Here is a 12508-nt window from a genome sequence, read left to right as displayed (position 1 = left end):
AGTGGGGGTGGGTTCGGGCTTAGGTGAGACCCGAGGGCCTATCGGGATGGCTGGGGGAGGTGGAAGGGGGGCAGAAAATTCTAGGGGTGTGGGAGGGGTTGGTGGGTCCTGTGGCTCCTTTGTCTATTCTTGCGAGGAAACGAGCTGTATCTGGATACGTCGGCTCGGGACGGGCTGTTCTGTCACGGGACGGGGCTCCCCCTGAGCAAGCGGCCGGTCACGCTTCCACAATGGGGCAGGTTAATAGAAAACTTGCAGCTCCTGCGAGTCGCGGCTGTTACGGGGGCTGGGGAGGGGGCCTAGTCCTGTCCTGCCTGGGTTTTGATTATAATAATAAAAAATAAAGCAGGTCCGGGAGTGGACAGCCAGGCTCGCACGAGAAGGGTGGAGGAGAGGGGGCGCTGGCCCCTTCTGGCTGCTTCCTGCTGTCGGGCGGAGGGGGCTTCCTTCCCGTGCGGCGCGGCTGGTGGGGTTTGCGTTCCGGGTGGTTACTGATCCTTGTTCTCGAAACAGGAAGGCCCCCTTGGCATGTTCTTGGGTGGTGGTTTGAGCAACTCGGCGGATGACTCCGGAGAGGAGCTGTAGGAGACCAGGGCCACGCATGAGAAGGAGAAAAATAATTAGTGGGCGTGTTAGGGGTGTTAGTATAGCTTTAGAGGTGAAGAAAATGATGAGAGCCATGTAAAAGCAAAAATATTGTGGGAGTTTTCATCTGGGGGGATTGTGGAAAAGGCCTCTTTGAGGTCTCTTACTGTGCAGTGTGTGGTTTGGGGAGGGGTATGTGGTAAGAGGCGTAGGCTCTGGGGACTGAGGGGCTATAGGCTGGGCTGCCTGGTTGACAGCTCTTAGGTCTTATACTAGACAATAACTGCCATCAGGTTTGTTTTTTAAAAGATTTATTTTATTTATTTCTCTCCCCTTCCCCGTCCAGTTGTCTGCTCTCTGTTTCCATTCCCTGTGTGTTCTTCTGTGTCCGCTTGTACTCCTGTCAACCACACCGGGAATCTGTGTTTCTTTTTGTCGTGTCATCTTGCTGTGTCAGCTCTCCGTGTGTGTGGCGCCATTCCTGGGCAGGCTGCACTTTCTTTCGGGCTGGGTGGCTCTCCTCATGGGGTGCACTCCTTGTGCGTGGGGCTCCCCTACGCGGGGGACACCCCCGCGTGGCACGGCACTCCTTGTGCGCATCAGCACTGCACGTGGGCCAGCTCCACACGAGTCAAGGAGGCCCGGGATTTGAAACGCGGACCTCCCATGTGGTAGACGGACGCCCTAACCACTGGGCCAAGTCCGCTTCCCACCAGCAGGTTTTTAACAGCTAGGATAGGTGTGTGGATGGAGAGTTGGTGGGACGTAACAGCCCTGCGGCACGAAGTATGTCAATGGTGTCCACACTTGGCACTGCAGGAGAGAGGACTGGGGATCGCTGATGAAAGGAGGGGCTGTCATCAGGGTGATTCTTACAGGGGAGAGGTGTGAGGCTACTGAGGGAGAGCCAGTGCTCCAGACTTGGGGGTTTCCTTCCTGTTGCAAGATAGGAGGGATGTGGTAGACGGGAAGCAGGAGTCCAGGCTGGGGCTGGGGAGGAAAGGAGAAGGAAGCTCGCCTGGGCAGAGGGTGGTGAGAAGGAGATGGAGGAGCGCAGCGTGGGTGGACTGTCTCTCCCTAAGAGCAGGGAGGGGCGTGATGTCTAACTAGGACCTGGGGTGAGAATGTGTGATTTTCTGTAGTGTAGGGAGGGGCTGTGTAATCAAGGAGAGGAAGGAATTCCATCAGCCCCACAGCAGAGACTGAGGCAGATGGTCAAGGTGCTGAATGTTCTGGAAGGACCAAAACGTGGCCCCTGTGTCAATGACAAAGGAGATGGACTCGCCTCCAGCCTTGATGGTAACCCTCAGTTTGGACTCACTGATGGAGACGCGGGGCCTCTCGCACCCGGGACCCGCCAGCCTTCTGCTGTGATTCCAGTGGGTCAGGAAGGGAAGGTGATCTAGGTTCTCGGCCTCTAAGGAATGTTGGAGGGACTTTCCCAGAAACTGGGTTTTCCAGACAATCCAACTCCAATGGCCTTTACGCCGGCACACTGGACAAGGCCCTGGCGGGGCTGGACTGGGGCGTGCGCGTGCCCAGTGTCCTTCCTTCCCACACGTCAAGCAGGGACCAGGCGGCGGCCGCAGGGGGAGGAGGGGTGGGGTTTTCGGGACTTGACTCTGAGGGCAGCAGCCAGGAGGGAGGCTTCAGCTTATCTCGGTTGTGCTTTTCTGATTTGGCTTCCTCTCTCTATTGTTAAAGACATTGAAGGCTGTTTAATCAGGTCTTTCTGAGGGGTTTGAGGGCCCCCCTCTGATTTCTGCAGTTTTTTCTGATATCTGGGTATGCCTGAGTGATAAAGTGGGTATGTAAGTATAGGCGTTCAGATTCAGAATCCAGGTCTAAATTAAAATATTTGAGGAGTGATTCAGTTAAGCTATTCATAAAGGCAGCAGGTTTTCATCTGATTTGGGGGAAATTTCTTTGGTTTTGTCATAATTTACTGCTTTGAGGGCTGCCTTTCCCATGCCTTCTGTTATGCAGGTTAGAAAGCGTGCCATGCGATCTCAGTCTCTGGGGCTGCCTGATATTCCCACGCAGGGGAGGCTGCGGGAGCTGTGTCAGTGCCAGGGGCGTGTCAGGAGGGTCCAGTGCGTGCAGGGAATCGGCCAAGGCAGTGGCCGCAGCCCAGATGCGGCTTTTTTCCAGGGGTGGTAGAAGAAGTGATCATGACATAGACACCCTGATATGTGAGATCGTAGGAGCGAGTGAGGGCTTGGAATTCCTTAATGTGCATAGCGGGGTTTTCTGAGGAGTCTAATGGTTCTTCTAAGATCTGAGAGTGAGAGAGTAACATGTGCTTGGATGATTCCTTCAGCTTCTGCCACTTCCCTAAGGGGAGGCAGGGGGGCTGAGAGGGGCTCAGTTTGTGGGGTGAGGGAGGCATTCCATGGGAACGAGTATGAGAAGGAGAAAAGAAGGTAGAAGCAGAGGGAGGGGACGAAGGTGGAGAGCCTGAGTCGGTGCGGTCAGAGGCTGGGAAGGGGACGCTGGCCGATGCTACAGGGGAGGGGGAGCGCGTTCAGATGGATCAAAACCGGAGGAGCCTTTAGGTGGGGGTGTCTTAGGAGAAGGTTTCTGATGGAGCAATAGGCCTTGGTAAGGGGACACAACTGACAGAGGGAAGGACGATTTTGGAGAAACGGGAAGGCCTGAGCGTAAGGGACCTCTCGCCACTTGCCATTGCATTGGATGGAGATTTCTAGACCTCTGTGGATCTGTGTGTCAAAGGTACCAGGTTCCAGCCATTGGCTTTCATGTTTCATTTGTACTGAGGCCAAATTGTAGTGGAGTAATAGGTAAGCCTCTTGGGTCTGGTGTGTCCTTCAGGATACGAGGTTTTCATGTCCTGAAGGAGGCAGCCCAGTGGTGTAGCTTTTGGAGGAGCCGAAGGAGTGTTTCCCACTGCCGGGAGCTGGGATGCGGTCAGGGCCTCTCAAAGGTGAACCGAGCCAGTTAACTCAGGCGCCCCCGAGTTAGTCAGAGAACCTTATCAGCAGGAGGCCCACACCCAGGACTCTGATTCCCGAGGGGCTCCTGTGGTCCCCAGAAACGGAGAGGATCACTGACCTAGCTAGGATTTGCCGAGTTGTCTGAAACAATGGGAGAACAGGATCCTCCAGAGGAGAACTCCCTCACCTCCCCCAGCTGGTAATGGCAGTCCGGTGTTGGACGGAGCTACAGCAGCGGCAAGGGAGGTCTCTCACCAATCTGCCGGTCCCAACGCAATCCCAAGTGTCTCTGGGGTTCGCTCAGGGGAGTTCTGGGATAGGGTGAAAAGGACCCAGAGTTGCACGATCAGGATCAAAGAGTAAGCCCGGGCGAGCTGCCGCTGCCCGTTGCTTCCTCTTTCCAAGATCAAGCAGCAAGCTCACCAGCCAGGATCTGGGAGTAAGCCCGAGCGAGCTGCTGCTGCTCACGGCTTCCCAGGTTGCAAGGTATGGTGGGGGGTGCCTCCTCTTCCCGGATCCCGGCTTTCCAGCACCATATGTTAGCTGCTGGGACACAGAGACCAGCGATTGCAGGCAAGGATTTATTGGGAAGCTCTCCCTACGGAGGGAATCTGAAGAATAAACTTCAGCCTCCCCGCCAGTGTGGCAGGGATCTGAAGAGAAACTTCAGCCCGCTTCTGGCAGAGCAGTTATGAATGTATACAGTCCATCTGTAGGCAGGAAACTGCTTTGAGTGAGACCTGAGGGCCTGTCAGGAGGGTGTATCAGTCAGGGTTCTCTAGGGAAACAGAATCAACATGGGATATCTATGGATAAGAGATTTATTAGAGTCTCTCACGCAGCCGTGGGGATGCACAAGTCCAGGTTCCGCAGGCAGGCCGCAGCCAGGGGCTCTGATTTCTGGGAGATGTTGGCTGTCCAAAGAAGAGCTGGGAAATTCTCTCCAATGCTGGAATCACTTCCCCTTTTCAGACATTCAACTGATTGGGTTAAGCGTCACTCATTGCTGATGGCAGTCTCCCTGACTGATGTAATTATAACCAGCTATCTATGATTTACCACTGTAGGAAAAGTCAATGGTGACTCAAGTCCATAAATGCCCTTGTATTACAATTAGCCCAGGGCTTGCTGGACCAAGCAACTGGGCACCATTACCTGGCCAAGCTGACACAATAGCCCGACCGTCACAGATGGCTGGGGGGTGGTGGGCTAGGGGCGGTGGATTGTAGGGGTGCAGGAGGGGTTGGTGGGTCCTGTGGCTCCTTTGTCTATTCTTGTGAGGAAACGAGCTGTATCTGGACACGTGGGCTCGGGACGGGCTGTTCTGTCACGGGGCGGGGCTCCCCCTGAGCAAGCGGCGGGTCGCGCTTCCACAATGGGGCAGGTTAATAGTAAACTTGCAGCTCCTGCGAGTCGCGGCTGGTGTGGGGGCTGGGGAGGGGGCAATTGGTATTTCCTTCTTGGAGGGCAGGCCAGCAAAGTTACAAATGCCTTTACCTTTGGTCCTGCAATTTCACTCCTAGGCACTGAGCCAGTGGTACTTTCATATACAGGAGAAAAGGCCCAAGGACAGGACAGGGGCATTCTTGGTAGCATTTTTGCAAGAGCAAAGATTAGAAACGACTAAATCTGCATCAATAGGGAACCAGTTGGATAGGTTATAGTACTTTTGCACAAGGGAACACTATGTAGCAGAATAAAAGAAGAAGCTCTTGATGTACAGAAAGGAAACGGATTCCAAGATATACTAGTAATGAAAAAAAAACAAGATGTGGAGTAGTGTATATATAGGACTTTTGTGAAAAATTGGTGGAGGAGAAAGGAAATGGAATTATTGAGATGCGCATAGAATACACCTGGTTGGAGAATTGGGTGAGGAAAGATAGGGATGAGTGGGGCAGCCTTCCCTCTACTGCCTTTTGTGCTTTTTAAATTTAGAACAGCAGGCAAGGGTTACCTTTATTAAAGGTGCAGAGACGATTATTTGCAGTTGTAATTTTGATTTAAAAAGAATGATCATAGCTGTACTTTTTTTATAGGAGGTGCTGGGAATTGAACCCGGGACCTCATACGTGGGAAGCAGGTGCTCAGCCATTGAGCTGCACCCATTCCCATAGCTGTACTTTCTGAATGCCTCCTTTGGTGTCTGGAAGGCACCGTGCTGCTCTCTTTCCTCACATTCTGGACCTCACCTGGAACATCCTCCTCGCACTCCCCCCATTCTGGGTGCTCCCCCCACACTTTGCACATCCAACAACACACTCAGGAAGGTGGTATTGTCATGCATGCCAGAAGACTTACGACTTACCCAAGGTCACACAGCTAGCAAGTGTTGGTGTAGGGGTTAAAAGCCAAATCAGAAAGAAATGCTCAAGAGGTGAGACTTCCAGAATGGTGAAGAGGGAAGCTTGGAAAATCCTCTTCCCAAAAACAATTGTCAAAACAGCTATTTCATGATTCTGGAAATACAACAAATTGCAAAAGCATACAACAAATTGAGATGCATTTACTCAAGAAAATCTATTGAAGCTCAGGTAAGAACAGAGGGACTCTCTGGTGCTTTAGCCTGGGGCTGCCCTAACCTTAACCACCTTCCCACCACCACTGCTCCATTGGCTGGTAGTTACACCAGGGCAGGGCGGGCTGACTTGATTTGGAACAGAACGTGGAAAAAACCTATACCCGGCCTTGCTAGAAACAATAGTGATCCTAGGGACAAACAGACAGGGAAGGCCGAACGTGGCAGATAGCCTGAGCTTGTGATTATCGTTTGGGGCCATCAGCAGACCAGAAGACGAGCTAGAAACGTATCGGGAGAACTAGGGAGTGAGACCGCCACGGTGGGCCTTGGTAAGCCACACATACATATCCCTGGTGGAGTGGAAGGCTGTGCGCGCGCAACGGCAAGAACGACGTTGGAGTACGTACACTTTCCCATTTCAAATGTCCTCTAGAGCTACAGAGATCAAGACAGTGCAGCCCTGGCATAAGGATAGGCAAACAGATTGCCCAGAAATAAACCCTCACATCTCCAGTCAATTGACTTTCAACGATGGTGCCAAGACCATTCAGTGGGGGAAAGAACAGTCTTTTTTTTAAATTTAAAAAAAATTTTTTAGATTATTTATTTATTTCTCACCCCTTCCTCCCCCCACCCTGGTTGTCTGTTCTCTGTGTCTGCTCACTGCGTCTTCTTTTGTCCACTTCTGTTGTTATCAGCAGCACGGGAATCTGTGTTTCTTTCTGTTGCGTCATCTTGTTGTGTCAGCTCTCTGTGTGTGCGGCGCCATTCCTGGGCAAGCTGCACCCTCCCTTGCGCTGGGTGGCTCTCCCTATGGGGCGCACTCCTTGCGCGTGGCGCTCCCCTATGCGGGGGACACCCCTGCGTGGCACGGCACTCCTTGCGTGCATCAGCACTGCGCATGGGCCAGACAGTCTTTTCAACAAATGGTGCTGGGACAACTGGATATCCACATTCAAAACTATGAAATTGGACCCTGACTTTGCACCATATACAAAAAGGAACTCGAAATGGATTAAAGACCTAAATGTAAGATCTAAAATGATAAAACTCTTCAAAGAAAACAGGTATAAATCATTGTGGGCTTGGATTGGACAATTGTTTCTTAGATATGACACCAAAAGCACAATCCATAAAAGAAAAAAAAAATTGATTAACTGGACTGTGTCAAATTTAAAAGTTTTGTGTTTCAAAAGACACCATGATGAAAGTGAATATTTACCCCACAAAATGGGAAAAAATATTTGCAGGTCATATATTTGATAAGAAGCTTCCTAAACTATACACATTTTTTAAAAACATTTTTTAAATTTTTAATTAATTTCTCTCCCCTTCTCCCCCGCCACCCCCCGCCCCCTGTTGTCTGCTCTCTGTGTCCATTTGCTCTGTATTCTTCTGTGTCCGCTTGTGTTCTTGTCAGTGGCACCCGGAATCTGTGTCTCTTTTTGTTGCATCATCTTGCTGTGTCAGTTCTCCGTGTGTGCAGCACCATTTCTGGGCCAGCTGCACTTCTTTTTTCACATTGGGCGGCTTTCCTTATGGGGCGCACTCCTTGCGCTTGGGGTTCCCCTATGTAGGGGACACCCCTGCGTGGCACAGCACTCCTTGTGCGCATCAGCACTGCGCGTGGGCCAGCTCACCACATGGGTCAGGACGCCTGGGGTTTGAACCTTGGACCTCCTGTGTGGTAGGTGGACGTTCTATCCATTGGACCAAATCTGCTTCCTCACACACAGTTTTTAAAGCTCTGCAACTCAGTAATAGGAAGACAAACAGCCTAATTAAAAACCAGGAAAAAGATCTGGATAGACTTTATACCTAATAAGCACATGAAAAGATGCTCAATGTCATTGATCGTTAAGGATATGCAAATTGAAACCACAATGAGATTCCACTTCACACCCACCGAATGGCTATAAGACAGACAATGGCAAACGTTGGAGGGTGTGGAGAAACTGGAAATCTCATACATTGCTGGCGTGGATATTAAATGGTACAGTCACTTTGGAATAGAGTTTGGCAGCTTTTAAAAAGTTGGACACAAGCTTAACGTATCATTAGCAATTCTGCTCCTGGGTATTTACCCAAAAGAAATGAAAACACATGTTCACACAAAGGCTTGTATGTGAGCATTCATAGTAGCATTATTTGTAATAGCCAAAAAAAGGAAAGAATCCCAATGTTCATCAACTGAGAAGTGGATGAACAGAATGTGGTCTATCGGTACAATGGAATCTTACTTGGCAGTGGAAGGAGTGAGGTTCTAATCTGTGCTACATCACGGGTGAACCCTGAGAACATGATGCTCAGGGAAAAAACCAGCTGTGGAAGGCCCCGCACTGGATGACTCCATTTATATGGAATGCCCAGAAAAGTCGTAACTATAGGGAGAGAATGTAGAGTAAACGTTGCAAGGGCTGAGGGGAGGGCAAGTGATTGTAGACGGGCAAGAGAGGTCTTTTAGGGGAGATGGAAATGATCTAAAACTGCAGATGGTTGCACCACCCTATAAAATGACCAAAACATCATTGAATTGTACCCTTGGAAAGGCTGAATTTCATGGTGTGCCTCAATAAAGCTATTCTTTTGTTAGTGTTCAGTTAGCAAATGATTTAGCTCTTATGGTGAGAGGGTAGATTTTCCTAGCTGTGTGACCTTGGTAAGTCGCTGAATTTCTCTATGCTTCTGTTTCCTCACCTGTAAGATTGGGATAATAGGGTAATAGCGGGCCCTACCTCAGGCGGAAGGTGAAAATGCAGACGGAAGATCTAGCATGGTGCTTGGCACATGATTCAAGCTCAGCCAATGCGTCCTGTTTTAATCGCAGCACCACATGCGTTTTCTCTGTAATACCGTGCTTATTAATGTATCCGCCAGATGGCCATGATTTGGATTGACAGGTGGTAGCAAAACCCAGGGAGAACTTTTGGAGGGTGAGTCAGCTTCAGACCGTCCCGGCCAGTAAATTCCAGAGTTAAAAGAAAATAACTGAATGGCGCTGACCTCAATTCCAGCCCGGGAGCTTTTGCAAAGACAACGGGGTTTGCCAGCGGGCTCGCCACGGCTCTTCAGCGGCCGGGGCTCAGGCCGGGCCCCCCAGCCCCGCCGGCCGCCCTTCCCAGGGAGAGGGGTCCCCGCGGAGGCCCACCCGCCCTCGCAGTCACACGCCCTCTCCTTCTCTTGCAGCCTGAGGACCCCTCGCGACGGGAAGGCCTTCCGGATCTTTGCCGTCGGGCAGTGACCTTCCAACGCCGGGGAGCAGGGGGCGTCCGAGGGGGGCTGCTGGGTTTTGCTTTTTGTTTTCACTTTGCCGTTTGGGGGGGTGGGGGTGGGAGGACGGCGCGTCCGGCAGCCTCCTCGGCGCGGTGCTCAGCGTCACGCCGGGACTCCCCGACGCGGCCTTCGGCGAGGACGGCGGCCCGGCTCGCCACGTGGAGGACGGCAGCCTCGGCCGCCCGCACAGCTGGTGGCACGTCCTGCCGAGGCCCGGGTCTCTCCACTCCGACGGGGACCCCTTCAGGGATCTGACCCATCTCTTAGCGGGAGCAGGTGCTCGCGGGCGTCCTCGCCCCGGTCCCTTTGCGGGCGGGGGGCGAAGGTGCCGAGCCCCCCGAGAGACCCCGACGCGGAGGCGCGGGCAGGGCCTGTGGGAAGAGCCACACCGAGCAAGGGGCGGGGAGTTTCAGGAAGGGAGTAGAAGGTAGTTATTTAAAAATTAAAAATACAGCCCGTCCTACCCAGGGAGAAAAATGGGGTCAGTGTTTGCTGGTCAAACGGGCAGGACCGGGGGGGCCGGGGCGGGGGCTCCTTATGTATACAGCAGTGCTGGTTTATTTAGAGTTCAGCAGTAACTCCAGAGATTTTTCTTGTCTCCGTCCTCCCCTTCGTTCCCGTGGCCCCTCCGTTCTCTGCCATGACTTTTGGTCCCGTCGTGGGACTAATGAACCAGGAGCCTTTTTTTGTCCCTCACCCCTCGCGGTCCCGCTGCCCTTGCCAGCCTCCCCAGCTGTTTATGTGCTGTGTTTCGCACCCAGCGCTCTGCTGGTTCTGTTTAAAGCATATGTTTTCCTCATCTTGGCTGGTTCCACGGCGACACCTGCGGCGCCGAGGCAAGGGCTACTTTGTCGCTGCCTCTTAAACCTGAGAGCTCAGCGGGCAGCCTCCCCGTCCACTGGACGACCTACTTTCTAGTGGCGGGAAGAACGGATTCCTCGGTGCATTTTTCCCGAGCTTGGCCGCCCCCCCCCCGGCTGTGGTCCTGCAACCCGCCCACGGCTGACCCTAGAAGGCTCGCTCTTCCTGTTTTTGTGGAACGCCTTTGGTGGAGCATTCCTGGGCCCGCGGGACTGGGGTGCGCTCTGGCTCCCCAGCTCTCTCTAAAGGTTCTTCAGGAGCCCAGACCAGAGACCCAGCGGTGAAGTGAAACGCCCTTTTGTCAATAATATTTCTTGGCAGAAGGAAAAATTCCATCCTCCTGCACCGGGCAGGCCAGTGTGTCACTTTTGGGAATGCCAAGTTCAAAGTTGATTTCACTTTCCGAGGGGAAATTTCTAAGGCCAAGGAACTAGCAGAAAGTAGAGAGCCGGGAGGCCGCGAGGGAGGAACGCTCCCTGGGGCTCGCGGGTGCGCTGTTGGGTCGCGTCCTGAGTGAAGGCGGCGTCGGGAGGCAAATCCCCCCCTCACCCTTCAAGAGTTTGTCAAAACCCTTAGCTTGACAGAAGCTGAAACGAGCAGAACGATTTTTTTAAGGGTTCATTGTGGGCTTTAGAAATTCGTAGGTGCTGACTATTCAGCCCCCCACGTCAGCCCTGATGGGTGTTGTCTCCAGTTAATGCCAATCATCGGAGCAGTTAGAACCTTCTGGATACTGCGGCTTGTGCTGCTGGACCGTTTGTGGCTGTGTTAAGACCGAATGGTAAATTGGATCCGCTAGTCAGGTTTCTAGAATTCGGCAACCCATTTCAGTGGGTTTTCTTTTGAAGCATCCCACCTAGCGGAAGAACCTGCGACCCCCACTGCGATTCACCCTGTGGCCTTAAAAGAAAGTTCCCAGGAAGCGCGATGCCTCCTTTACACTCCCTTCTAACACCGAAGAGAGGTCTAGCCCAGAACCGGATCTTGCAGGTGGTTTCATCGCCACGAACATTTCAAAAACTGGACCCGTTTTTCTTTTTGATCACTGGCCCTTAAAATGGAAACAAGACTACAAATTATAAGCCCTTCTCACCAGGCCCACCTCTAATACTGCGTGTTCAGCAAGGTCCGTTACCTCTCCTGCACTTACCAGTGCTTCATGACAAGATGCATGGAGCTGGGAGTGAGTTACTCGGGCCTCCTGCCCCCCGTGGAAAGTTCTGGCTTCTTTTGGATTTCTGCCCTGTCATGTGCTGAAGTATGTGCTGACTTTTCATAGTGTCTGTAGGCTTACTCAGCCCGCAGCTTCTGTGTGTGCTTTTTTCTATGAAAAATGATGTTACTACTTCCTCCGTGCAAAAGGTTATTGTAAATTTTTTGTGCTTTGCGTGAACAGGGGCCACATTGTTGCTGTTGGTTAAATAAAAAGAGTTTGATTTCTAAAGTGTTTCTGTAACATATCTTTTATGGACAGGTCTGAACAGTTTGTGAAATAAAACATTTAAAACCTCCTCACAGGCGTTTAGTGACTTTGTCGATGCCACTTCCACCAGGAAAGTTTGGTCTGCCCCAATATGCTAATTCTTCCTCCTTTTCCTGGAGCCTCCCCGAGACCTCCCCCAGCAAAGCACAAAGGGATGTGCAGTGAGTCACCTGGGGGCTTGTTAAAATGCAGGTTCTGGTTGGGCTGGGCTGGGCTGGGGCCTGAGACTCTGCATTCTAATGGGACCTCCCCCCCCAAGATGCTGGTTAACGCTCCTGGTCCCCCGGCCCCACTGTGAGTGGGGAGGGGGTCAAGTTAAGTCTGTCACCTCCTACCTGAGCATCAGCCCAGAAACAGCCCCTTTTCCCCGAGCTACTGAGCGAGCATCAGGTGTCTGCACATGGCCTGGGGCCCCTGGCTGCCCGGCTCAGTGCCCTCACGCTCAGTGCCCGACTCAACCTCCTACCTCCCTCTGTTTATGACAAGCCCTACTCTTCTCCATCTAAAGGGCCGAATTCATTTCCTCTTTCATAAAGGTATTTAAAGTTTTAAGCAGGGGTTATTTGAAAATATTAACCGCGGGCAGTGCCTCGAAAAGTTGAACACAGCATTATCATAGGGCCCAGCAATTCCACTCCAAAGGCTAACAGAGCTGACAGCAGGGATTGGAACAGACGGTGCGCTGCCCGTGCTCATGGCAGCGTCACGCACAGTCCTCAAAAGGTGGAGGCAACGCCAGTATCCATCAACGGACCAATGAGTAAACAACCCGTGGTCTCTCTGTGCAGTGGGATCTTAGTCGCAGAAAGCAATGACGTTGTGCCACCACAG

At 52.2% G+C, this 12508-nt stretch overlaps 1 protein-coding gene across 1 annotated transcript in view; it reads left to right on the top strand.

Annotated features, from left to right (window-relative positions):
• CRISPLD2 (cysteine rich secretory protein LCCL domain containing 2) overlaps positions 1-11706 on the top strand; it is a 77839-nt gene extending 66133 nt beyond the window's left edge. Inside the window, exon 15 of the mRNA XM_058279636.2 lies at positions 9247-11706. Coding sequence (XP_058135619.1) covers positions 9247-9301 — 55 coding nt within the window. The 3' untranslated portion in view covers positions 9302-11706. The remainder of the gene's footprint in view (positions 1-9246) is intronic.
• Positions 11707-12508: the final 802 nt, after the last annotated feature.

This window comes from Dasypus novemcinctus, chromosome 18 (assembly GCF_030445035.2).
Source record: "Dasypus novemcinctus isolate mDasNov1 chromosome 18, mDasNov1.1.hap2, whole genome shotgun sequence".
Classification (NCBI taxonomy): Eukaryota; Metazoa; Chordata; class Mammalia; order Cingulata; family Dasypodidae; genus Dasypus; species Dasypus novemcinctus.
The sequence above is the reverse complement of the archived record's forward strand: the minus strand, read 5'-3'. Positions and strand labels throughout refer to the sequence as shown.